This window comes from Dasypus novemcinctus, chromosome 1 (genome assembly GCF_030445035.2).
Source record: "Dasypus novemcinctus isolate mDasNov1 chromosome 1, mDasNov1.1.hap2, whole genome shotgun sequence".
NCBI lineage: Eukaryota > Metazoa > Chordata > Mammalia > Cingulata > Dasypodidae > Dasypus > Dasypus novemcinctus.
Genome location: NC_080673.1, coordinates 150,908,394 through 150,934,688, shown reverse-complemented (window position 1 = coordinate 150,934,688; position 26,295 = coordinate 150,908,394). Strand labels below are relative to the sequence as shown.

Sequence of the window (26,295 nt, the reverse complement as noted above, 5' to 3'; positions counted from 1 at the left end):
TGGGCTAAGGTGTGGACCATTGACCATGAGGTGCAGCAGTGCTCAGAGATGTATTCATCAAGTGCAATGAATGTCTCATGATGATGGAGGAGGTTGTTGTTATGGGGGGAGGAGTGGGGTGAGGGGGGTAGGGAGTATATGGAGACCTCGTATTTTTTAATGTAATATTAAAAAAATAAAGACAAAAAGAAAAAGGTCACATAAAAAGGGGAAAAAAAAAAGTTTCCTCATAACAACTCCATAATGTTAAGAACATCCCCATTTTCAGGTAAGAAAACTGAGGCACAAGTCAGCTTTGGAACCAGAATTCAAACTCGGGTTTTGCGGACCCTGAAAAGCCATGCCCTTTGCAGTACACCATTCTCCCAGGCACCTCCTGCCCCATATTTCAGTCTTGTGGTGCAAGAGTGCCCTCTGGGCTCAAAGTCCTCGACCTGGAAAAGGCTAACTTAATCCCTGATCACTTTTACTATCGTTATAAAATGGTGGATCTTTACGTTGTATCAAACTCTTAAAACAGGATTTCTCAACCTCAGCACTAACAGATAATTCTTTGTGGAGCTGTCCTGGGCCTTGTAGGGGTGCAGTCGCTTCCCCAGCCTCTACCCACTACATACCAGTAGCCCCCACCATCATTTGGAACACCAAAGATGTCCCCAGACATTGCCAAATGTCCCCTGAGGTCAAAATTGCTGATTGAGAACCTCTGTTCTAAAAGGAAGAAAAAGCCAAATCCTGAATTAACCCTAAAGGAAAACTGCAGCGCTGAAAGAAGACGATGAATCTAGTAAATATTTTCACCTGGATGATTCCTAGACTTAACCAGCTTCGGTTAAAATAAGCTCCAAGGATCTCATGGTTATATGCTATGGGTAGAACACTCTACCAGTTACATCAAATTAATTATCTGAGAATCACAGAAAGGGGAAAAAGTCTTGCCCTCTCAACCACGACTCCTCTTCTTAGGGAAATTTACCTTTGCCTGGGAGGGAAAGAGTCGCAGGTGAGGCTGCTGAGTGAAAATTATATTCTCAACACAAAACAATAGTGACTGAATACAGTGCTGGTATCATTCTAACTAAATAAAGCAATGAATAAGTAATCCGGGAAATTAGCTTAAGGCAAGGGGCAAAAGCCAAGAAGCAAGTTTTTATTTTGACATAGTTAATATACAAGGCTCTCTTCCACACCTCCTGTCAGGAAATGTTTAACAAATCTCATGCAAAGAAACATAGGAAAAGGGAAAATGGGAAAGCTGGAATTCATCTAATATGCTCATTTTAAGGTGTCTTGTCCATCTTTTCTGTGAACTGTCCCATTAGCATGGTTCATCTCGGACAATTTTAATATCATGACCTTCTTTCCTGCAAATTGAACAAAAAACATAATTATTACCTACCATACTGAAACTGAAGCAGGTTAATAAAATAGGGACTCAAAAGATGTACCTGGAACCTGGCAAGAAGCCCCCATGGACATCGATAGCCCCAAGATGGCTGAAGACCCTCACGAGAACTCCCATCTAGAACGAGACTTCCCCAAGAAGCGGGGAGAAGCCCCGGATATTCTCCAGGGGCCTTATCATTGGGCCCTCCCAGGGGATTGGTTGGTGGAATAATCAATCAAAACAGCAAACAGCTGAAACTCCTCCCACAGCATTAGCAAAGGGGCAGAATAATTTATGGTTTAAAAGGCAAGTGGGAAGGCAAACCGGCCATGACCCTGCCTGGAACAGCACACTAGTAAAACCTGGGCATTTATAATCAATAATGGGGAATTGTAGTCTGTAAATCAGCCCTCTTCATCACTTTTCAGACCTTTCCTCTCTACCTGGAACCCATGATCTGTTATTTTCTCCCATTTTTCTTCCCTCCCTACCTGAATAAATTACTGGCCTAACCAGCTTGCTCTTGAAATTCATTTCTCGTAAATTAGCCAAGAACCCAGAAAAAATCTGGCTACAAAACCATCCCACTATTTGTATTAAAAATATCCACATGATCATACATTAGATTCCTTCCAGAACTATGCTTATTTAAACATTTTTTTATTTTTAAGCTAAATCTAGGAAATTTTAAATAGGGTGATGTGGTAAATTGAATTATGTCGCCAGGAAAAAAAAAATCTTAATCCTTTTCTGTGGGTGTGAACCCATTGTAAACAGGACCTCTTGAAGAAGTTGTTCTTTAGCTAAGGTATGGCCAACTAAGGCTCGATCTTCATCCTATTACTGGAGGCTTTACACAGAGAAAACTATGGCAAGAGTAGAATCTGGAAGTCAATGGTAAGGATTCCAACACTCAGTGCCGGGCACAAGAAACCAGAGAACTTGTGTGGGTTCCCTTCAAATGGAACCCAGAAGAGAAAGGGGAGGACAAAAACCCCAAGGACTGCTGGCCAGCCAGAACAGTACCCACCCCAGGAGGAGGAAAGCCTTCTACCCTCTGAGGTTGGGTGCCAATAAATTCCTGCTAAGCAACCCATTGTACGGTATTTGTCTTATCAGACAGGAAACTAAGTCAGGTGGGAATCCCAACCTTGCCATTTCTTTCTTTAACCCCAGGGCACAGAGCACAAACCCCAAAGAGGAACTCTGAGAAATCCTAGATTACTCCCTGAAGACTGTGGGCAGGGAAAGTGTTCCCTGCAATACAGAGCAGCATGCTTGAAAAAACAGCACACCATGCTGCGAGATAAGGTGTGTCAAATCAAGTATGATAGACATATTACTTAGCATCCTATCAAGCAGAATTATTAAGTCATACTTCTTCACTCTCCACTCAGAGTGCAGAGTGGATAGAGGACCTGCACATGCCCTCTGAATTTAAAAGAAAATTTAACATCACATAGTTTAAGTATTAAATATCTTCTTAATTTGGGGAAACTGTCCATTTAAACATAGTAACATAACTTTATTGTCTGGTCTACAGTTGATTAACCACACACCTCATTCTCTAGCTTTGACTTGGAAACTGCGCTTAAGGATTTATGGTCTTCTTAAATGCGTTAAGAAACTGAGAGTTGCTTATGTTATGAATGATTCTCATACCCCAAAAAGTCACTACTTCCTAAAGAATGAAAATTCAAGAAAGGATAAAAGAAAATTTGGCTAGCCTCTAGCTGTAAAATTGTTACCTTTTTTTTTTAAGATTTATTTATCCCCCTTCCCCTCCCCCCACCCTGCTATCTTTGTTGTCTGTGTCCACTTGCAGTGTGATCTTCTGCATCTATTTCTCTTTTTGTCTTCCCTTCTCATTTTTTCTCCCTCTAGGATTCACCAGGATTCAATCCCAGGGAACTCTGATGTGGAGAGACATTCCCTGACACTTGCACCACCTCAGTTCCTGGTTTCTGCTGTGCTTCACCTTGACTCTCCCCTTCGTCTCTCTTTTATTGTGTCATCATCTTGCTACATGACTCACTAGCGCAGGCACTCGGCTCACTGCGCAGACACTGGCTCACTGAACAGGCACGCTTTCTCTTCTTTTTCACCAGGAGGGCCCAGGGATTGAACCCAGGTCCTGCCATATGGTAGGCAGAGGCCCTATCATTTGAGTCATATCCGCTTCCTGTTACCTGATTTTTACGCACAGGACGCACTCATTGGAGTAAGTGGCCCCATCGCTTCCACATACGGGGCTGTAGTTCCTAGGACATCCTGGTAATTTATACTGGTCACAGTTAGCCTAGAAGGAGAAAGGAAAAGAATGAGGGGATAGCTTGAGGCAAACTCATCCCAAAATGGGAGAAGGAGGAGGGAAATATCCCAAATCGCCCATAAATTTTCTAGAAACATCTTAAAAAAATACTTGTACCTATTTTCTACACGTAAAAAAAAAAGTTTTCCAAATCATTTCATCGTGTACTTAAAACCCTTAATAGACTGTATTGTCCTTCCAAATATTAGGTCAATCTTCCCTTCCCTGAGGGAAAATTATATATCCCTGTCCTGTTGATGGTGAAATTGCTTTTGAAACTAAGTATTAAGAATTAACAAATAACTATAGTCACTGAATTATTACAGAGGATTTCTTTTAGTATAACGTAGAATCACTCAGTCACTATAATCATGGCCTTGATACAAAAGAAGCTAGAGAAAAATATCTGAAATTTATTTCTTTGATTATAATACCATGTCTTATTTTTATAATTCTGTAATCTTTAACTAGTAACTATGCCTGAACTGGAGTTAGTCACTTCTAAACAGCCCCTCGACAGTGGTTTGGTTTGGTTTAGTTTAAGTGATTTACAAATGTTTCGCTTAAGTCTCCTTACTCATTATCTTATGTGGATTGAACTATTTACAACTATATGTCTCACCCTAGCCAAACTTTGTCAGTTCCTAATGGGTGTTAATGAAGCAGCTTAGGACCTAGTTTGTAACCTGTAACCCGATGTTTACTCCAGCCAGCATCTAAGACCTGCACTAACACACTTCCTGTTGAACAAATTAATCAATAACCCTTACCATTCCAACATCACGATCCCCATTTTCCTTTGTTTGATTTTCATAAAAAACCAAAACTTCTACAATTCAAGGAGAATAGATCTAAGAATTTTTTCCTGTTCTCCTGTATTACACAATGAAGACTATTTCTCTTTTTGAAATCCTGATGTCTCAAGATTCATCTTTGAATGCATCAGGATGATTACCAGGGTGTTTGATCTAGCAAAGCTTTGGCTAATTAAAACATGTACAGGGAAATAGATGTGGTTCAACCAGTTGGGCGCCTGCCTACCACATGAGAGGTCCCAGGTTTGGGTTCCGGTCCCACCTAAAGAATAAGACAAGCTAGACACTGCACCCGCCACAACAAGCTAGACGCTGCACCCATTGCAATGATATAGACGCCATATGTGCCGCAACAAGCCAGACACCTAAACAGGTGGATGTCACAAGCCAGCAGATGCTGCAGCCTGTGGGGAGCAGATGTGGCTCAGGCCACTGGGTACTTGCCTCCCATGTGGGAGGTCCCAGGTTTGATTCCCAGTGCCTCTTGGAGAAGGCGAGCAAACAATGAGCAGACAGATGAGAAAACCATCCAGGGGAGGGGGGATTATTTTTTTTAAAAAGATATTAAAAACAAAACAAAACATGAGCATGGAGTAGATGTACCTCAAGTGGTTGAGTGCCTTCTTCCCATGTATGAGGTCCTGGGTTCAATCCCCAGACCTCCTAGAAAAAAAAAAGTGCAGAAGTGAAATGAATCACTTCTGGCTAAAGCTTTTCAGAGCCACTGCACAGTAAACCATGGTTCTTGTTCCGCTCCAAAAGACCAACAATGTCCTAGGTAGAAGATGCTTCATTAGCTAGAGCCCATGTGAAAATGTGGAGCAGAGAATAATGTCAGCAAGAAATATACTTATATTATAAACCAGTACAATCTGGTGGTCATTTGTAATGGCAGCATAACCTATCTTAAGCTGACTGTTTAAAAACCTTTTAAGGGGGAAGCGGATGTGTCTCAAGCAATTGGGCTCCTGTCTACAATATGGAAGGTCCAGGGTTCGATACCCAGGGCCTCCTGGTGAAAGCAAGCTGGCCTGCACGGAGAGCCACCCTGTGCAGGAGTGCTGCCCCACACAGGAGCGCTGCCCCACATAAGAGTGCTGGCCAACACGGAGAGTTGATGCAGCGAGATGACGCAACAAAAGAGACACAGAGGAGAGAGAGTGGGAGATGCAGAGACCAGGGAGCTGAGGTGGTACAAGAGAATGATCACCTCTCTCCTACTCCAGAAGGTCCCAGGATCAGTTCCCAGAGCCGCCTAATGAGAATACAAGCAGACACAGAAGAACACACAGTGAATGGACACAGAGAGCAGACAATGGAGGGAAGGAGGAGAAATAAATAAATTTAAAAAAACACAAACCCTTTTAAGGGTTGCCAGTTACCTTTATTTGGCTTACCCCATTATTTGGGTCGTGCCCATCAGTCTTATCTCCTATATTTTCCTTACTCCCACCCTATGTTCCGGCCACATTAAACTACTTGCTTTCACCCTAAAATATATCACACTATTTTATGACTCCTCTATACGTGTTGTTTTCTCTACCTGCAATGCACTTCTCTCACCTTGTCCACATGGCCAACACCTACTCATCCTTCAAGACCTAACTTAACTGTGACCTTTCCTTTCAAATGTCCCTGAACTACTACCACCACCCCAACCCCTGCCAAACTGATTATCTTCTCCACTTCCAATATTATACTTTTTATTCAACTCTGTTATTCATATTTGCAAATGCAATAACTGCATCATTATTTCTTTGGTAACAGTGTTAACTAAACATGAGGCTGAAGCAAAGGCTCTACTTATTTATCTTTGCACCAACCTTACAGAGTTACCATGAGAACTAATTTAAAGTATTAAGCATATAAAAATAGCCATTTAGAGCTCAACTTATTGAGATCTTATTACCTATATTCCCAGCAGCTAGCATGGTGACATACACAGAACAGATATGCAATAAATATTTTTGAATACTGAATGAATCTAGGTCATATGATTAGATGGGAATCTAGATGAAAATGTAACATACATTTTTACCACCATGTGGCAGTTTGATATTATTTATGAATTCCAAAAAAGACAGTGATTACGTTTGTAAACTGGTCTGTTCCTCTGGGCATGATAACCCTTTGATTGTATTAGATTCAGCTGAGCCATCTGATTAAATTATGTTAGGAGTAGGGCTTTGATTCAACCACATCATTAGAAAGCAACTCAGCATTGAGCGCCCATCCCCTTGCTGGGCTGATAAAACAGACTCTCACATGGCAGTAGATATACAAAGAAGATACAGAGGATCCTGGGGCCCCAGGAAGAGAGATGAGCCTGATAGAACAGAACAACTGGGCCTGGAAAGAAATGAGCCCTGAGGAAGACAGACGAGCATTGTACCAGCCTATGTAAAGAAGCTGGGACCATGGAGCCTAAGAGGAAAGGAAGACTGAATCCTTGCAGACATCACCCGCCACCTTGCTTCAATACGTGGCAACTTGGGTGAGGAAGTACCTCTTGTGGTAGCTTGAGTTGGACTCTTTAGGGCCTTGAAACTGTAAACTTTTACCACAAGTAAATACCCTCTATAAAAGCCAACAGATTTCTGGTATTTTCCAACAGCACCCCTTTGGCTGACTAATACACATCACTTTCTCAGTGTAAAACATACATGCAAAGCACCAAGATTCAGAAAAAGAACTATTTTCAATCATTGCTAATTAGCTATGACCATGCACAAGTTCTCTAGTCTTCATTTATTTATGAAATTAGGTTGTTCTATGAATTGTACCTAGGCCTTTTGTGCTGATGCAAGAGTTCAGTATCATATTAAGTAAGAAAAGAACCTGAGAGGGCTTGCTCTGGTTGATTTTTAAGTGAAAGTCCAAAACATGCCACTGTACCTGCCTTACTGTCCTCTAGCTCTTCATTTGTGCTTCACTACAATCTCCATGTGGATGTTCTGTTACATTCCACCTTAATTCCCTGGCATAGTGCTCTCACATACTCATGAATCTAATCTTTCAGTCTGGACTTTTAAGACAGTGGCATCTAACTAAGAGAACTAAAGAAAGCAGTAGGTTCAGAATTGGTAGGAAGGGACCTAGAGGTCATGGAGATCAACCCCCTGATTGTGATGGAATTGAGTCCAGAGCAGTACTTTGTCTTGCCCATAGTCACTAGTCACCAGTATAGCCAGGACTAGAACAAGTCATAGTAATCAGACTACGGTGCGTGAAGAAACCCACTGTAACAAAAGGTTAAATATATGGCCTGCTCTGTTTTATGTACTCCATACGTACAGTTTTCATTTCTCAGCTGCTAAAACAAATACCATATAATGGGTTGGCTTAATGATAGGGATTCATTGGCTCATAGTTTCAGAGGCCAGAGGGCTTGCTTCCTCTTAGGCTCAGCATCTTCTGGCTGCCAGCAATCACTGGGCTTCCTTGGCTATCCTGTCACATGGCAATGCACATGGAGGCATCTTCTCCTTTCTCTTCCAGGTCCTATTAACTTCCACCTTCTGGCTGTTCCCTGTTGTATACTCCTTCTGGGCCCAATTTCATTTGCTGATAAGGACTTTAGCCACACTGGATTAAGAAACACCCTCATGGTAGCAGATATAGCTCAAGTGGTTGAGTGCCTGCCTCCTATGTGTGAGGTTCCCAGGTTTGATCCCCAGTATCTCTTTTTTTAAATTTTAATGTTATGTATAACAGAACATTATGAATACAATGGAAACAAAGTTTTATATTTAATTAAAAAATTTTCAACATAAAGTGGGGAGGTAATAATTTGATACCTATATTATAGTATTTGTTTTAAAAAATATTCCCAGCTTAAGGGTGAAACAATTAATTTTGCATTCCAAACTCTAGAATCATGATTTTCCTGTGAGCTAAATGCAGAATTACAGCAGGAAAACAAAAACACTTTAATTAATTTCCTTTATTTTTCATTAAATCAATAAAATCTTGGACTGCTACAGGTCTCCTTTAATAATATATATTTAACTCCTCTCTAATGAAATCATAGCTTGCTAATGCCATATTCACTCAAAACCAAAACAAAACAAATACTGCATAAAGTTTTAAAACCAACATTGTTGACTTATAATATTTATATTTAACTTAAGGTTTTAATGGATTTCTACCTTTTCAATTTTTTGAAGACACAAAAAAATAGAAATAAATATTTTTCTTTTTTGACTTGTATTGACTATTAAAATGATGGCTACAGGGATAAACACAGAAGGAAGTCTTGCCAAGTTAATCACAGCAAATGGTAAATAATGACTGCTAAAACAAAAATACTGGAGGGCTTCTTTTTCTTTTTTTTTTTTAAAGGAAACCATACAGCAGTCCTGAAAAAATATTTTTCCTCATTCTGCACAGGATAATTATAGCAGAAGACATGGGAAAAGCCTCATAGCTATCACCAATTACGTGAAGAGGTTTTGTTACAATAAAAATTTGGATAATATAATAGCAATGTTGTTGGAACATTAGCAAAAGCATATACATTCCAGTTACCTTTGATTTAGCCATAATCACATACGTGTGCCTTTTTGGACAAAAATATATATATTTTTTTATAAAAAACTGACCATCCAACTTTAATGATTTCATATATGGATTCAAGAGTGGTAGTAAAAGGAAGAGACCCGATTGTGACAAGGCAGTTCAGGGACAGGAAAATCAAGTTCCTCAGGAAAAAAAAAAAGTACAAAATTAGAGATTCAAACACAAAATTAACAAACACAAAAATTCAAACACAAAAAAACAAAAAAACAAAATTAGAGATTCAAAAGTACAAAATTAGAGATTCAGCCCCTCTCTAGTCTTCCTACAAATTATGATGTGAAAACGGGCTCTTAAATTTATAAAGGCTTTCAATGGTCTCACCATACCATTTGTGATCTATTCTCACTGGGAAAAATGATTTGGACTGCCTCATCTAAAGTGCCCTTGACTGTCCATCTGGAACACTAGATATTTCACTTTTATAAAACAGCCTTTTCAGTTCTTTGTGTAGGTTTATTTTAATTAATTGATAAAAAGAAAGGGGAGTTGATTAGTATTTTCCATCCCAATATATCTATCTGCACAGCTAAAAATCCTTCATTCAATCTGCTTCTTTACACTCTCTTATTTGCTAAAGTTGGCAAAATTTGCAAAGGCATCTTGCTTGGATTGCACAGTTCCAGAAGTCATGGCTAAGCTGGGCATGCCCATTCCCATTGTGCCAGTCAGGCCCATCCCAGCAGCTGACATCCCGATGTTCACACACATCATGCTCTGATTCATCATTGGAGCATTTCCAAGAGGGGGCATTTCCATGGTGCCAGTCATCACGTTGGGCATGCTCAGAGGCATTGCTCCCCCTATCAGAGGGTTAGTTTGGGGCCGGGCAGGAAGCATGTTCGATGGAGAACTGAGGTTTACAGCTCCAAAACTTTGGGTCATCACATTTATAGGCTGTTGCATATTTTGCTGTTGAATCATTGTATTAAGCGATGGTTGCTGGGGTTTGGAAGGCTGCATGCCAGGAAGCAAGTTGTCTAGGCTGATGTTTACACTGGGGTCAGACCAAGTAGAGGGCAAGGTTTCGCTGACTGATTTCTGGACCATATCTGTATTCTGTGATCTTGACATGGGCAAACCAAGTCCTACAGCATTACTGCTCATCATAGTGAAATTCATACTCTGGGAGGATGTCATGGTTGCCTGGGATGAGCCTATAAGAACAAATTGGTCTGAAGCATTTGAGGCAGCTGGAGGTGATTGTGAGCCACTGAAGAGTTCTACAGCTGGCTGTGAGGCACTAACAAAGAGCTCACCACTGGAAGCCACAGGGCCTGATGGGGCTTGGTTGAAGGCACTCCAGTCACCAAAGTCTCCATTCCCACTTGTCGTTGCTTGGGAAGGGAAACTGCCTGATGCAGCAGCTGAACCAAAGTCAGCAAATCCTCCGAATAAATCAGCTGATCCTCCTGTTGACTGGCTAGTACCATCAAACAGATCAACAAGATCACCAGATGACTTGCTGCTAGGCACTGAAGTCTTAACAGAAGACTGAGGTGTATGGGTTGAAGCATTCTAATCTGGACTTGCTTTGTCCCCTGTGTAATGTGCTGGTGGCTCCTAGATCAACGGTTTTAGAAGGATGTGCTGTGCGCTTGTGTCTGCCTGTGGTGGTCTCTGTGGCCTGTGTGATATGGATATGCTTTGTCATCACAGTATCCTCTTCATCTTTGAATTCACCTTTGGGAGATCTGCCTCTTCTTGCTCTCTTTTCCTCATCACTGTCACTGCTCTTTCTGGAGAGTCTTCTCTATCTTTCCTCCGAAATTTGCTGATGGTGTCATCAATTGTGCTTCCAATTTTATCACTCAGTTCACCTACTTTATCACTGAACGGAAAAGCACTCTTGTTTTTATCCCACTCTTCATCCCATTTTGATTTGGGCTCAGGATCATATCTTCCACTGTATCTAAATCCTCCAACACTATCTGAGGAAACCCCAACATATTTGTCTTTGTGGTTTTTTTGCTTTCTTTCACTCTTCATGAAGCCTGTCATCATCTTGGGCAAATTCAACCAATTCTTTCACTTTCTGGCGAATATTTATACCTTGATCCTTGCCACGCTCATCTACAAAGTGGTAATTTTCCAGGGATCGCAAGTCATAAATGTGTTCTCTGGCACTTGTAACAACACGCTCTGATCCATTTCTTATGAGATAAGCTAGAAGCAGCAACGACTTATAAACTCTTCTCCAATTCTTTTTGTTATCTTTTAACATTCGTGACCAAAGCATGTTCATAGGTTCTGGAAATGGTTCATACATAAATGTAGCCTTGGCAATCTCTCCCATGAGTTGTCCAGAAGGTCCCCAAGGATCATCATTCGTTGCTTCTTGAACCTTAGACTCAATCTCTGAATAATTCATAACCACATTGGTGGCTTTGTTCACCAGCTCCCGCACCTTCCACGTGTTCGACATGGTGTCCCGTGTGAGCCAGGCAGCCGTCTCCCTCTCCTGCACCCCACAGACTCCCGAGCACTTCCGTGCTGGGGCAAGCCAGGCCAGGGTCGCCACCGCCCGCCGCCTCGAACTCCCCCATTCGGCCCCCAGTACCTACTAAGAACAAACAAAATGAAAAAACCAACTCTCATGGAAAGCAGATGTGGCTCAAGAAGTTGGGCACCTGCCTACCACTTGGGAGGTCCAGTTCCTGATGCATCCTAAAGAAGACAAGCAAGACAGCAAGCTGATGGAGATACAACAAGGAAATATAATGAGAGATACAACAAGCAAGAACAGAGATGGCTCAAACCATTGGGTGCCTCCCTCCCACATGGGAGGTCCCAGGTCGGTTCCCAGGGCCTCATGAAAAAGAAGACGAGCACAAAATGAACTGACACAGAGAGCAGACATTGAGTACAAAAACAAGGCAGGGGGAGGGAATAATTAAAATAAATCTAAAAAAAAAAGACACACCCTCATTCAGTTTGATAATATGTTAACAGCATTTTCAAAGGCCTTACTTACAAATGGGTTCACACCCACGGATCAGGGGTTGGGACATGAACATGCTCTTTTGACGAGGGATACAGCTCAATCCCCAACAAATATACCTTTCCACTGACACTGTCTGGATATATACAGACCTAAGGGGGGGGGGACATGAGGAGGGGAGAGGCAAGTTTTGATTCCCACCATGGCCATGGCTCAGTTCCAGTTATTTAAGGTTTATACCTGCCTAGCAACAGTATTCTCATTTCTAAAGAGATTAATATGCAGATCTGGCAGACGACCGAAATTAAGTGGAGACCAAATAACTTTGTCAACTACAGGTGATTACTTATCAGTTGCTAAGGAGACAGATGTTGAAGAGCAGACTTCCTGGAATGAAGATGCACCCACAAGTGTAAAGACTGAAGGAAGAAATGGGAATGTGGCAATACAACAAAATGCTTTGGAATAGCTGAAACCTTTTTTTTTTTTTAAGATTTTTAAAAAAATTTATTTCTCCCTCCATATCCCCCATTGTCTGCTCTCTGTGTTCATTCGCTGTGTGTTCTTTGTGTCTGCTTGTATTCTCTTTAGACAGCTCCAGGAACTGATCCTGGGACCTTCCCGAGCAGGAGAGAGGCGATCACTCTCTTGTGCCACCTCAGCTCCCCTGTTCTACTATGTCTTCTTGTTTTCTCTCCTCAGTGTCATCTTGCTGCACCAGCTCTCCACATTGGCTGGCACTCCTGTGCAGGGAACCTTTTCCCACACAAGGCGGCATTCCCAGGCTGGGCCACATTCCTGCATGGGCCGGCACTCCACATGGGCCAGCTTGCCATGTGGGCCAGCTTGTCATCACCAGGAGGCCCTGGGCATCAAACCCTGGATCTCCTATATGGTAGATGGGAGCCCAACTGGTTGAGCCACATTGGTTTCCCAAACCTGACTATTTTTTTTTTTTTTTTTTCAATGAAGAGGATCCTTATATTTAATATTTTACACATTTTGTAAAAATGTCAATTAAATCTTAGAAACAAGAAAGGTCTCCAAAGATAGGTATAACTGGTATAGAAAATTAGTAAAGTGAGTAATATTTTTTTTTTTAATTTTTTTATTTTTTATTGACTTTGTAATAATATTACATTAAAAATATATATGTGAGGTCCCATTCAACCCCACCCCCCCACCCCTCCTCTCCCCCCCCCCCAACAACACTCGTTCCCATCATCATGACACATCCATTGGATTTGGTAAGTACATCTTTGGGCACCTCTGCACCTCATATACATTGGTTCACATCATGGCCCATACTCTCCTCTATTCCATCAAGTGGGCCCTGTGAGGATTTACAATGTCCGGTGATTACCTCTGAAGCACCATCCAGGGCAGCTCCATGTCCCGAAGACGCCTCCACCTCTCATCTCTTCCTGCCTTTCCCCATACCCTTTGTCCATTATGTCCACTTTTCCCAATCCAATGCCACCTCTTCTATGTGGACATTGGATTGGCCAAACCTGACTATTTTAAGGACATGACACTAACTATAAGAAACACTCAGAAAATTGTTATTAAGAAGAGAGAACCATTAAATTTTGGCATTCCAAATGGAAGCACAGGTTTCTCTAGTAGATTAGAAACTATACAAGATATGCCTTTTATTCATCAATCTCCTGAATTAGGTGACTTAGATACCTGGCAAGAAAATACCAATGCATGGGAGGAAGAAGATGCAGCCTGGCAAGCAGAAGTTTTGAGGCAGCAGAAAATAGCAGACAGAGAAAAGAGAGCAACAGAACAATAAAGGAAGAAAATGGAGGGAAACGGACTTGGCCCAGTGGTTAGGGAATCAGTCTACCACATGGGAGGTCCGCGGTTCAAACCCCGGGCCTCCTTGACCCGTGTGGAGCTGGCCCATGCACAGTGCTGATGCGCGCAAGGAATGCCGCACCACGCAGGGGTGTCCCCCGCGTAGGGGAGCCCTATGCGCAAGGAGTGCACCCGTAAGGAGAGCCGCCCAGCGTGAAAGAAAGTGCAGCCTGCCCAGGAATGGCGCCGCCCACACTTCCCGTGCCACTGATGACAACAGAAGCGAAAAAGAAACAAGACGCAGCAAATGGACACAGAGAACAGACAACCGGGGTGGGGGGGGGGGGGGAGGGAGAAGAAATAAATAAATAAATCTTTAAAAAAAAATCTTTGGAGACTTCAACACACCACTCACATTATTAGAAAGAACTAGACAAGAGCAACAAGGAAACAGAGAACTTGAACAATATGATAAATGAGTTACACCTAATGAGTTACACCTAACAGACACATACAGAACATTGCATCTAAACCAGCAGGTTACACATTCTTCTCAAGTGCCCGTTGATCTTACTCCAGGATAGAACAAATCTCAAGTCACAATGCAGCTCTCAATAAATATAAAAAGACTGAAATTGTACAGTGCACCTTCATAGATCACAATGGAATGAAACTGGAAATCGATAATAGACAGGAAAGAGATAAATTCGCAAGTGTGTAGAGGCTGAAAAATACACTCCTAAATAATCAGTGGGTCAAAGAAGAAATTTTAACTGAAATCAGTAAATATAGAGAAACAAATGAAAACGAGAGCACAACTTATCAACACTTATGGGATACTGTGAAGACAGTCTTCAGAGGGAAATTTATAGCCCTAAATGCCTGTATTAAAACTGACAAAAACCCTAGCTAGGCTAACAAAGAAAAAAAGAGAGAAGATGCAAATAAATAACAATTAGAAATGAAAGGGGGGAAGTTACAACTGATTCCACAGGAAAAAAAAAAAGGATCAGAAAAGGATATTATGAGAAACTGTATGCCAACAAATTTGACACCCTAGATGAAATGGACCAATTTCTAGAAATGCAAAAACCACCTACACTGATGCTACAAGAAATACAAAAATTCAACAAATCAATTACACTTAAAGAGATTGAATCTGTCATCAAAAAACTCCCAAAAAAGTCAAGTTCATGACCGATGGCATCACAGGTGAATTCTACCAAGCATTTCAAGAAGAATCAATACCAATCCTGTTTAAACACTTCCAAAATATTGAAGGGTAGGGAAAATTACCCAACACATTTTAAGACACCAACATCACCCTAATATCTGAGCCAGATAAGGACACTACAAGAAAAAAAAAGTATAGACCAATCTCTCTAATGAATATAGATGCAAAAATTCTCAACAAAATACTGCCAAATCAAATCCAACAGCATATCAAAAGACTTGTACATCATGACCAAGTAAGAATTATTCCTGATATACAGGCTGGTACAACATAAGAAAATCATTACTATAATATACCACATTAACAAATTGAAGGGGAAAAAAAAACACATAATCATCTTGATTGATGCAGAAAAGGCATTCGACAAAAGCCAGCATCCTTTCTTGACAAAAACAGTTCAAAACATAGGAATGGAAGGAAAATTCCTCAATATGATAAGGGTATATATGAAAAACCCACAGGCAACATCGTAATCAATGGGAAAGGTTGAGAGCTTTCCCCCTAAGACTGGGAACAGGGCAAGGATGCCCATAGTCACCACTGTTATTAAACATTAAAAAATAAATAAAAAAGGAAAAAAGGGAATAAAACTCTCAATGGGTGGGAAAAACAATCCTATATTTAGAAAATTCTGAAATGTCAATAACAAAGCCACTGGAGCTAATAAATGAGTTCAGCAAAATGGCAGGATTCAAGATCAACATGCAAATAGTAATGTTTCTGTACACTAGCATTGTCTGGCATAAAGACAGACAAATTGATCAGTGAATAGAGTTGAGAGTCCAGAAATAAACCCTCACCTGTACAGACAACTGATTTTTGGCAAACCTACCAGGTCCATGTTGACAAGACAAAACAGTTTCTTCAACAAATGGTGCTGGGAAAACTGGCTATCTATAACCAAAAGATTGAAAGAGGACCCTATCTCACTTCCTAGGGCAGTTTGAGTTTATTTATGAATCCCAAAGAGAGAAAGATTATGTTTATAAATCAAACTATTTCTCTGGGTATGACATCCTTTGATTGTATTAAATTCAGTTAAGGAGTCTTTCTTTGGTTAAAATTACTCAGTAAGATCAATTTAGGGCTTTTGATTGGTAATGTCAGAGGGTGTGACTCAGATTGATTTTCCGCCCCTTGCTGGGTGTGATATAGAGATACTCACTCAAAAAGACATACTGGAAGAGAGAGCTTTGTCATTTCTTTAATCCTACCGTGTGACAGAAAGGAGAAGGCTCAAACAGCTAAAGCCCCACGGAGAGATGAACCATTTTGCCTGATAGCTTACAGCTGAGATTGGGAAGAGAACCCAGAATGATAAAGGAGGTTCGGGAAGAAACAAGCCCTATGTCAAGAGCGAGAGGACTTCACTTAACCACAGAACCTCAAGAGGAAGAGGAAGCCCAGAGAGGAAGACAGACTAGCCAGAAATTTGTGACCATCTTACTTTAACATGGGGCAACTGACTTTGGTGAGAAAACAATCTTGAGTTGGACTTTTTATGGCCTTGTAAGTGCAAGCTTTTACCCCAAATAAATACCTTTTACAAAAGCCAACAAATTTCTGGTACTTTGCATTGGCAGCCCTTTGGCAGACTGATACACTCCCCATACAAGAATCAACTCAAAACAGATCAAAGACCTAAATATAAACACCAGGACCATAAATCTACTGGAAGAAAATATACAGAAACATCCTAAAGATCTTGTGGTAAGTGGTGGTTTCCTGGATCTTACATTCAAAATACAAACAACAGAAGAAACAATAAGATAAATGGGACCTCCTCAAAATTAAGCAACTTATGCCTCAAAGAACTATATCAAAAGGGCAAAAAGGCAGCCAACTCAATGGGAGAAAATATTTTGAAATGACTTATCCAATTATGATTTAATATCCATGCTACATAAAGAGAAGCTACAACTCAATAATAAAAAGACAAAATGGACTTGACTAAACATTTGTCCAAAGAAGGTATACAAATGGTGACAAAACACATGAAAAAATGTTCAACATCACCAACTATTAGGGAAATGCAAATTAAAGCTACAATGAAATAACATTTCACACCTATTAGAATGCTTACTATTAAAAAGACAGAAAAAGTGTTGGAGAGCATGTGGAGAGATAGGAACACTTAATCATAGAATGGTACAGCCACTGTGGAGAACTGTTTGGCAATTCCCAAAGAAGTTGAATATAGATTTGCCACATGACTTGGCAACATCGCTACTAGGTATATGCCAGAAGAACTGAGAGCAGTTACATGAACAGACATGTGCATACGAATGTTTGCATCGGCATTATTCATGATTACCAAAAGATGGAAACAACCCAGGTGTCCATCTAACAATGAATGGATAAGCAAACTGTGGTATATACACATGATGGAATACTACGCAGCTGTAAGAAGAAGTGAGTCATAAAGCATATAACATGGATGAACCTGGAGAACATTGTTGAGCAAAGCAAGCCAGAAACAAAAGGACAAATACTTTATGATTGCACTATTATGAACTAAATATATTGTGTAATCTCATGGAGTTAATAACTTGAATTTGGGTCACCAGAAAATAGAATGAGGTTAGAGAATGCAATGTTGAGGGTTAACTTGTGCAGAATTGGTAAATAGGATGTGTGTTAATCTTTGGAAATGAATAGAAAAGGTCAAAGTACAACATAAGGTTTGAAACTAGCAGTGTTATTATATGGGTAAGATAGTGGTTGAAAGGGAAAGTCTAAGGTCATGTAAATTATTAAAAGGAAAGCTAAAAAATCTAACATGGGACTGTACAGCATAGTGAAACCTCATATGAAATATGACTATGGGTAATATTGCATATATAAGACTGTTTTTCTTTGAAACTGAACAAATGTATGTTAATATTACAAGGTGTTAATATCAGACCAAAAAATCACATTATGCTAAGTGAAAGAAACCAGACACAAAGTACAATATATTGTACAATTCCATTTATATAAAATATAAATCAATTTGTAAGGATGAAATTAGATTAATGGTTCTGTAGGGCTAGGGAAAATAGAGCTATTGAGAAGTAACTGCTAAGAGATGTGGACTTTTTCTTTTTGGAGTAATGAAAGTGTTCTAAAAAAACTGTGGGATGAATGCACAACCTTGTTATTAGACTAAAAGCCATTGATTGTACACTTTGTATAGACTGTATTGGAGGTCCAGGGTTCAATGCCCAGGGCCTCCTGGTGAGGACAAGCTGAAACCACATGGCGAGCTGGCCCATGTGGAGTGCCAGCCGATGGGAATGCCGCCCTCACAGGTGTGCCACCCTGCATGGGAATGCCACCCAGCGCAGGAAAGCTGCCCCGTGCAGGAATGCCGGCCAACACAGAGAGCTGGCCCAGCAAGATGACGCAACAAGAGACACAGAGGAGAGGAAATAGGAAGATGTAGCAGAACAGTGAGTTGAGGTGGCACAAGAGAGTAATTGCCTCTCTCCCACTCTGGAAGGTCCCAGGATCGTTTTCTGGAGCTGCCTAATGAGAATACAAGCAGACATAGAATAACATACAGCAAATGGACATAGAGAGCAGACAATGGGGGGAGTGAAGCAGGGGAGAAATAAAATAAATCTTAAAAAAAAAATGGATCAATAACCTAAACGTAGGAGCTAACACTATATAACTCCTAGAAGAAAATAAACAGAAATATCTTCGGATTTGAGTTAGGCAATGGGTTATTTGACTATATACCAAAGCCTGAGCAAAAAAAGAAAAAACAGACAGTGGACTTTATCAAAATTAAAATCTTTTGTGTATAAAAGGACATTATTAAGAAAAGACAACCCACAGATGAGAGATATGTCTGGAAAACCATGATGTCATACTGAGTGAAATAAGCCAGATACAAAAGTACAAATATTGTTTCATCTTAGTGATATGAAATAATTAGAATAAGCAAATGCATAGAGTCAAAACAAAATATAGGTTATCAGAGTCTGGCATGGGAGATAGAGAACATGAAAGTAATGCTAAAATTTTACAGAATTTCTACTGGAGTTGATTGTAAAGTTTTGGAAATGGATAGCTGTGATGGAAGCACAACACTGTGAACATAATTAAGAGCACTGAATTACATATGTGAATCAAAACAAAGAAAAAGACTTTTTAAAAATGTTCTTAAATATGCTTAAAGAGATAAGGAAAACACAGAGAACAGACTAAAGAGTATCATGAAAATGATACATGAACAAAATGAGAATTTCAGTAAAGAGAAATAATGAAAAGGAAGCAAAGAGAAATAGTGGAGTTGAAAACCACAATAACAGATATAAAAAATTCCCAAGAGAGGTCAACAGTAGCTTGCAGCTAACAGAACAAAGAATCAGTGAGCTCAAAAAGAAAATTGATTCAGTCTTAGAAAAAGAGAGAAAAAAAGAATTAAGAAAAGTGAACAGAGCCTAAGAGACCTGTGGGATACCATCAAGAGTACCAAAGTGCCTGTGATGGGAATGCCAGAAGTAGAAAAAAGAGGTAAAAGCAATATTTGAAGAAATAATGGCTCAAAACTCCCCAAATTTAGTGAAAGTCATGAATATGCATATCCAAGAATCCTAATAAACCCCAAATAGGATAAACTCAATGAGATCCATGCCCAGACCATTATAATCAAAGCTCCAAAGACCAAGAGGGAATCCTGAAAGCTGAAAACAAGAAGCAATGCATAATGTACAAGGGAACCTCAATAAAAGTTAAGTGCTGGTTTCTCATCAGAAATCATAGAGGCAAGAAGGCAGTGTGACGACATTTTTAAAGTACTAAAAGAAAATAATTGTCAACCAAGAATTGTATATCCAGTGAAACTAAAAGCTTAGGGAGTTCATCACCACAGGACAGCCCTCTAAGAGATGCAAAGAGAGTCTGACAGGTTGAAAGGAAAAGACTATTGATTGAAGTTCTATGATGAAATAAAGATCTCTGTAAAGATGATTACATGGGTAATTACAAACACCAGTGCTGTTTAAATTTAGGTTTGTAACTCCACTTTTTAATTTACAGGATCTAAAATGCAAATGCATAAAAAGTAATAAGAAATTGTTGGTTTTGGACTCACAATAAACAAAGTTGTAATGTGACAAGAAGGACAAATTCAGTTGCAAAATTCAATGGTGTTTCTTTTTTTTTTTTTTAAAAAAGATTTATTTATTTATTTATTTCTCTCCACTCCTCCCCCCCCCCACCCCGGTTGTCTGTTCTCTGTGTCTATCTGCTGCATCATCTTCTTTGTCCGCTTCTGTTGTTGTCAGCGGCACGGGAATCTGTTTCTTTTTGTTGCGTCATTTTGTTGTCCCAGCTCTCCTTGTGTGCGGCACCATTCCTGGGCAGGCTGCACTTTCTTTCATGCTGGGCGGCTCTCCTTACCGGGCATACTCCTTGCACATGGGGATCCTCTAGCAGGGGACATCCCTGCATGGCACGGCACTCCTTGCGCACATCAGCACTGCACGTGGACCAGCTCCACACGGGTCAAGGAGGCCTGGGGTTTGAACCACAGACCTCCCATGTGGTAGACGGATGCCCTAACCACTGGGCCAAGTCCACTTCCCCAATGGTGTTTCTATATATCAGCAACAAACATTCCAAAAAAAATTTTTTTTACAATAGCAACTATAAGACTAAAATAACTATGAATAAATTTAAGCAAGGATATAAAGGAGTTATATATGGAAAATTATAGAACATTGCTGAAAGAAATAAAGAAGACCTAAACAAATGGAAGAGCATTCCATGTTCAAGATTCTAAGACTAAATACTGTTAAAATATCAATTCTGCCCAAAGTGACTTACAGATTCAATGCAATCTCAAGCACAAGCACAAGCAGAACAGCCTTCTTCACAGAAATGGAAAAGCTAATCATTAAATTCATATGGAAGAGTAAGGGCCACTGAAAGGCCAAAACCATCTTGAAAAAGAAAAAAGTTGGAGGACTCACACTTGCCAATCTTAAAACTCATTACAAAAGCTACAGTAATCAAAACAGTGTGGGAGGGAGTGAATGTGACTCAAGCAGATGAGTGTCCACCTCCCACATGGGATGTTCCGCGTTTGCCTCCTAAAGAAGACAAACAACAAGCAGACAATGAACAGACAACAAGCAAAAACAATGAGGAAGACAGAAAAAAGCAAAAACAGAACAAGCAAGGTGTGATGTGGCTCAAGGAATTGAGTGCCCGGTTCCCACATGGGAAGTCCTAGGTACGGTTCCTGATGCCTCCTAAAGAAAAAACAGACAACGAGCAAAAAGTGAGCAGACAACAAGCAAAATAATGAGCAGACAATGAGCGCAAAAAATGAGCAAAAAACAACAAGCAAACAGATGAGGGAGCCATCTGGGGCGGAGGGGAAACAGTGTAGTACTGGCATAAGGATAGGTATATAGACCTATGGAATAGAATTGAGAATTCAAAAATAAACCCTCCCACTAAGACCAATTGATATTTGACAAGAGTGTCAAGTTCACTCATTGGGGAAAGAATAGTCTCTTCAACAGACGATGTTGGGAAAATTGGATAACCACATGCAAAAGAATGAAAGTAGATCCCAACCTCATACCATAAGCAAAAATTAACTCAAAACGAATCCAAGACCTAAATATAAGAGTCTAAGAAGAAAACACAGAGGAACATCTTCAGGACCTTGTATTAGGCAATGGATTCCTAGACTTTAAATCACAACCATAAGCAACAAAGAAAAAAATGATTAATTTGACATCATCAAAATTAAAAACTTTTATACCTCAAAGGGCATTATCAAGAAAGTGAAAAAACAACCTACGAAATGGGAGGAAATATTTGGTAACCATATATCTAATAAAGAACTAACACAGAGAATTGAAAAAGAAAAAACTCCTACAACTCAACAACAAAAATACAAATAACCCAACTAAAAGATAAGTAAAGTACTTAAATATACATTTCTCCAAAGAAGACATACAAATGGTCAAATAGCACATGAAAAGATGCTCAACCTCATTATCTATTAGAGAAATGCAAATCAAAATCACAAGGAGGGAGGCGAATGTGGCTCAAGCATCTGGGTGCCTGTGTACCACAGGGGAGCTCCCAGGTTCAGTTTCTGTGCCTACTAAAGAAGACGAGCAAAACAGCAAGACAGCAAACTGACATGACGGGCTGGTGCAGCAAGATGACACAGGGAGGGAAACGGACTTGGCCCAGTGGTTAGGGCGTCCGTCTACCACATGGGAGGTCCGCGGTTCAAACCCCGGGCCTCCTTGACCCGTGTGGAGCTGGCCCATGCGCAGTGCTGATGCGCACAAGGATCGCCCTGCCACGCAGGGGTGTCCCCCGCGTAGGGGAGCCCCACGCGCATGGACTGCGCCCTGTAAGGAGAGCCGCCCAGCGTGAAAGAAAGTGCATGCTGTCCAGGAATGGCGCCGCCCACACTTCCCGTGCTGCTGACGACAACAGACGCGGACAAAGACGCAGCAAATAGGCACAAAGAACAGACAACCGGGGTGGGGGGTAGGGGAGATAAATAAATAAATAAATAAATCTTTAAAAAAAAAAGATAACACAGGGAGACAGACACAATGAAGAGAGTAGAGACACAGTGAGGAAACACAATGAGAGACAAAACAAGCAGGAAACGGAGGTGGCTAAAGTGATTGGGTGCCTCCCTCCCACATGGGAAATCCCAGGTTCAGTTCCCAGTGCCTCCTAAAAAAAAAATGAACAGAAAGTAGGCAGCTGAGTACAAACAGTGAGGGGGAGAGATAAACATTTAAAAAAAAAAAAAACCACAATAAGAACACTTCACACCCATTAGAATGGCTATTGTTTAAAAAACAACAACAACAACAACAGAAAACTGCAAGTGTTGGCAAGGATGTAGAGAAACAGGAATCTTTGTGCAATTTTGGTGGAATGTAAAATGGTGTAACCAATGTGTTAAACAGTTTGATGGTTCCTCGGCAAGTTAAACATAGAATTACCGAATGACCTGGCAATTCCACTTCTAGGTATATACCTCAAAGAATTGAATGCAGGGATTCAAAGAGATACTTGCACACTGGTATTCACAGCAGCATAATAGCCAAAAGGTGGAAGGTGGAAGCAAGCCAAGTATCCATCAATGGATGAATGGATTAACAAAATGTAAATATATACAATGGCGTATTATTCAGCCATAAAATGGAATGAACTTCTGATACAGGAGACAAACATGGATGAGCCTTGAAGACAGCATGTTGAGTGAAATAAGCTAGACACAAAAGGACAAATATTATATGATCTCACTTACATGAAATATAATATAGGGGAAAAAAAGAGGTTTGGGGACCCTGAACGAGTGCCAATGGAAACAGAGAAGAGAAAACAAAGATCCCTTGAGGAATTCATGCTTTTAATAGCCCTATATAAATATGGAACAGAGTCCTGGGGTATTTTCCATCTGAGTGTGAGTGCCTCCTAAAATGTTGTACCCTAGATATCTCGCTTGCCTTACCCTACTTCCAACCCTGAGAGAGAGGTGGCATTATCTCCAATTTCTGAAAGAAAATGAAATCCAGGAAAACAAAGTCATCTGAATGCAAAGTATTTATAAGCACCCATTGTGTGCTAATAATGTGGGCCCTGAATCTGGGCATACAGTTTACTGGGGGCAAACAAGCACTGCATTTACAATTCAGTGCTATGATGGGGGTGGTGAAGGTCAAGAGCCTTGCCAAACCAGATTGGTTTAGAACCACAGTTCCACTACTTCCTGTGTCACCTCTGCCAAGAAGATAAAAAATGGTACTTACCTCATAGTTCTGGGAAAAGATTAATTAATATATGGAAGGCTTTTAGAACACTGCTTAGCATATAGTACATGGAAGCTAAACATTTGTAGTCATGGTGGTGATGATGATGATGATGCAGAACAGGCTGAATGGAAGCAAAGAGAAAGTCATTTATATCTACTTTGGAGGAAGGGAAGAGAGTGGAAGCTTCCAGGAATAGGTGCGATCTGAGTTGAAAGCTCAAAGAAGAGCTGGTAAGGAATGACGGAAAAGCAGTTCGAGCAGAGCAAGGAGATAGATTAAGACCAGGAGAGAAAATGACACATTGAGAGAATGCACAGTATAGCTGGAGCCCAAGTGAACAGAGCATGTGGGAAATGAGTAGTGAGTAGGTGGACTGAAGTGGCCAGACCTAGGGGCCACATAAGGAATTGGGCTTGGTGCTGAGTGCAGTGGCAAAACAGCCAGGCAAGATCACATATGAACACCAGCTGCAGGGCCAAGCTGTCTCTCAAACCTCCCACTCATCCTTCTACAGGTACAGCCCAGCATTGAAAAAAGACATTCTAAGATATTTACCCCCTCTGAGGTCAATCTCTTCACATGTAAAGCAGTAATATCTGGCTATCTTACAATGTCACGGTTAGGATTTGAGAGAATGTGCACCAAGCATCTAGGACAAGGTGTAACTATGAGGCTAAGGACCTTTTGAGTCATTAAAAGAAACATGGTCCTGAGGTCTTCAACGACTGAGCTATTTTCAACCAAAATGTACACTTGACCTGCATCAGCAGACCTGCCTGAAAACCTGGTTTCTTTTGTAAGCCGTCAACAATTTCAAAAGTGGCCAGGTCACACTTGAAAACTCTATCTGAAACTGTGTAGGCGTTCACTGCATTAGCAGAAACAGTACAAGTGGTTTTCGACTTACTGATCTGTAGTTTCCCTGCTTATGATGCCAGGACGCCGAGACCAAAGAGACCGCTAGAAGAAAGCAGAGGCATTTTAAAGTATCTGATTAAAAAGCCGATTCTTGTTCAAAAGGGTTTTTATAAATGTAGTTTGTAATTTACCCCGGCCACACCTCCCTTTCCCTCTCAGCTTCTTTGAACCATTCCCACTCCACATACCCTACCCGCCCGAAAAAGATATGCAGGTGTTTTGTGACACCTTTCCCAGAGAAGGGACAGAAAAGACATTGCATTCAGCTCGGTAACTGACCACCCTAATAGGTTTGCTTGAGAAGCTACAGAATAAAAGCTATGGACTAAAACTCTAAAAATTCATGGTAGTCCTTTTCTCTTCGGCTCAGGGTAATAAATGAAGAACTTAATACCAGGGGTTGGCCAGTTTCACGTCATTCTAAGGTCGATGTAAGCTCTGGCTGCACTAAAGTCTATTTCTCAAAAGCCCCAGAGTGCCCGATGCACTTCTCACAATTCCTAATCCCCGTACATCTCCCGCCAAGGTTCAGGGTACCTAAAAACCCAACTCCTCATCTTGGGCTCCAGAAAAACCTGCTTTAAGAGAGAAAAGGCAGGGTGTCACTTAGCAGGCGCTAAGGCGCCCAAACAAGTACCAACGACAGGGCCGCCGGCGCCATGAAACTGCCCCGCTCGGCGCTCGGCACCGCGAGGGGCGGCGGGACCACCGACGACGGGCGTGAGGGGAGGCCGGGCCGGCGGCCCGCACCACCGACGGCGGCCGGGGCGAGCCTTCCCCTCCGTCACCGATTCGCAGGGCTTGCCGAGCAGGCCTGGAGCGTTACCTGCGAAGTCCCCGGCCAGGAGCAGCAGCACGAGCAGCTCGCCGAGAGCCATGGCTGGTCTGCCGCGCCCGAGACGCGCTCCGCCGCGGGGCGTTGAGGCGCGCGGAGGGCCACGGAGGAGGGGGGCAGGGGGCGGAGCCGGGGAGGGAGGGGGAGGGGGCAGAGGGAGGCGAGGGGGGTCGAGAAGAGAGGGGGCGGGAGAGGAGGAGAGCGAGGGGCGGGAGAGGTGGAGGCAGGGACTGGAGGGGGACCCGGCGTCGGGTGGGACGAGGGAGTCGGGGAGAGAGGGAATGAAAGGGGAAGCCGGGGGAAGGGGGCACCTCGAGGAGGGAGGTTTGGAAGGAAGGGGGAGGAAGGGAAAGGGGAGGAGCAGGGCGGGAGCTCCCACCCTGTGTTGAGGAGGGGAGGCCTGAACAGTGATGGGGAAGACTTTTCCCTCTGACCAGTAGGAAGCAGATTATGCCCCAGGGGAAGAAAGACTCTTGTGGGCTCTACAGTCAGCTCCACCTTCCGTAGCATCTCCTATGTGCCAAGCGGTGTTTTGGCAAAGAAACAGCCTTGAACTTGGCCAAGGAGGTCCCTTTTCTCAGGAAGCTTTCAAGTGTGAGTGCTAGGGTTAGGGTGACAGAGGGAACGCCAAAACAAAACAAATAATTTCTAAAATTAAGTGCTTGATTTTGTCTATCTAGT

The 26,295-nt window shown here is 41.5% G+C and overlaps 1 protein-coding gene and 2 pseudogenes across 1 annotated transcript; 1 reads left to right on the top strand and 2 right to left on the bottom strand.

Moving 5' to 3' along the window:
- Positions 1–1,116: 1,116 nt before the first annotated feature.
- On the bottom strand, positions 1,117–25,913 carry SPINK2 (serine peptidase inhibitor Kazal type 2). The gene is made up of 4 exons (XM_004483861.5): positions 25,606–25,913; positions 24,769–24,821; positions 3,577–3,686; positions 1,117–1,364 (listed from the first exon to the last, which is right to left on the bottom strand). The coding sequence occupies exons 1-4, from the start codon at positions 25,655–25,657 to the stop codon at positions 1,319–1,321; spliced, it is 261 nt and encodes an 86-aa protein (XP_004483918.1). The 5' UTR covers positions 25,658–25,913; the 3' UTR covers positions 1,117–1,318.
- Positions 9,338–11,513, bottom strand: LOC101432184 (clathrin interactor 1 pseudogene; annotated as a pseudogene).
- LOC139438645 (receptor-binding cancer antigen expressed on SiSo cells pseudogene) lies at positions 12,232–24,549 on the top strand (annotated as a pseudogene).
- Positions 25,914–26,295: the final 382 nt, after the last annotated feature.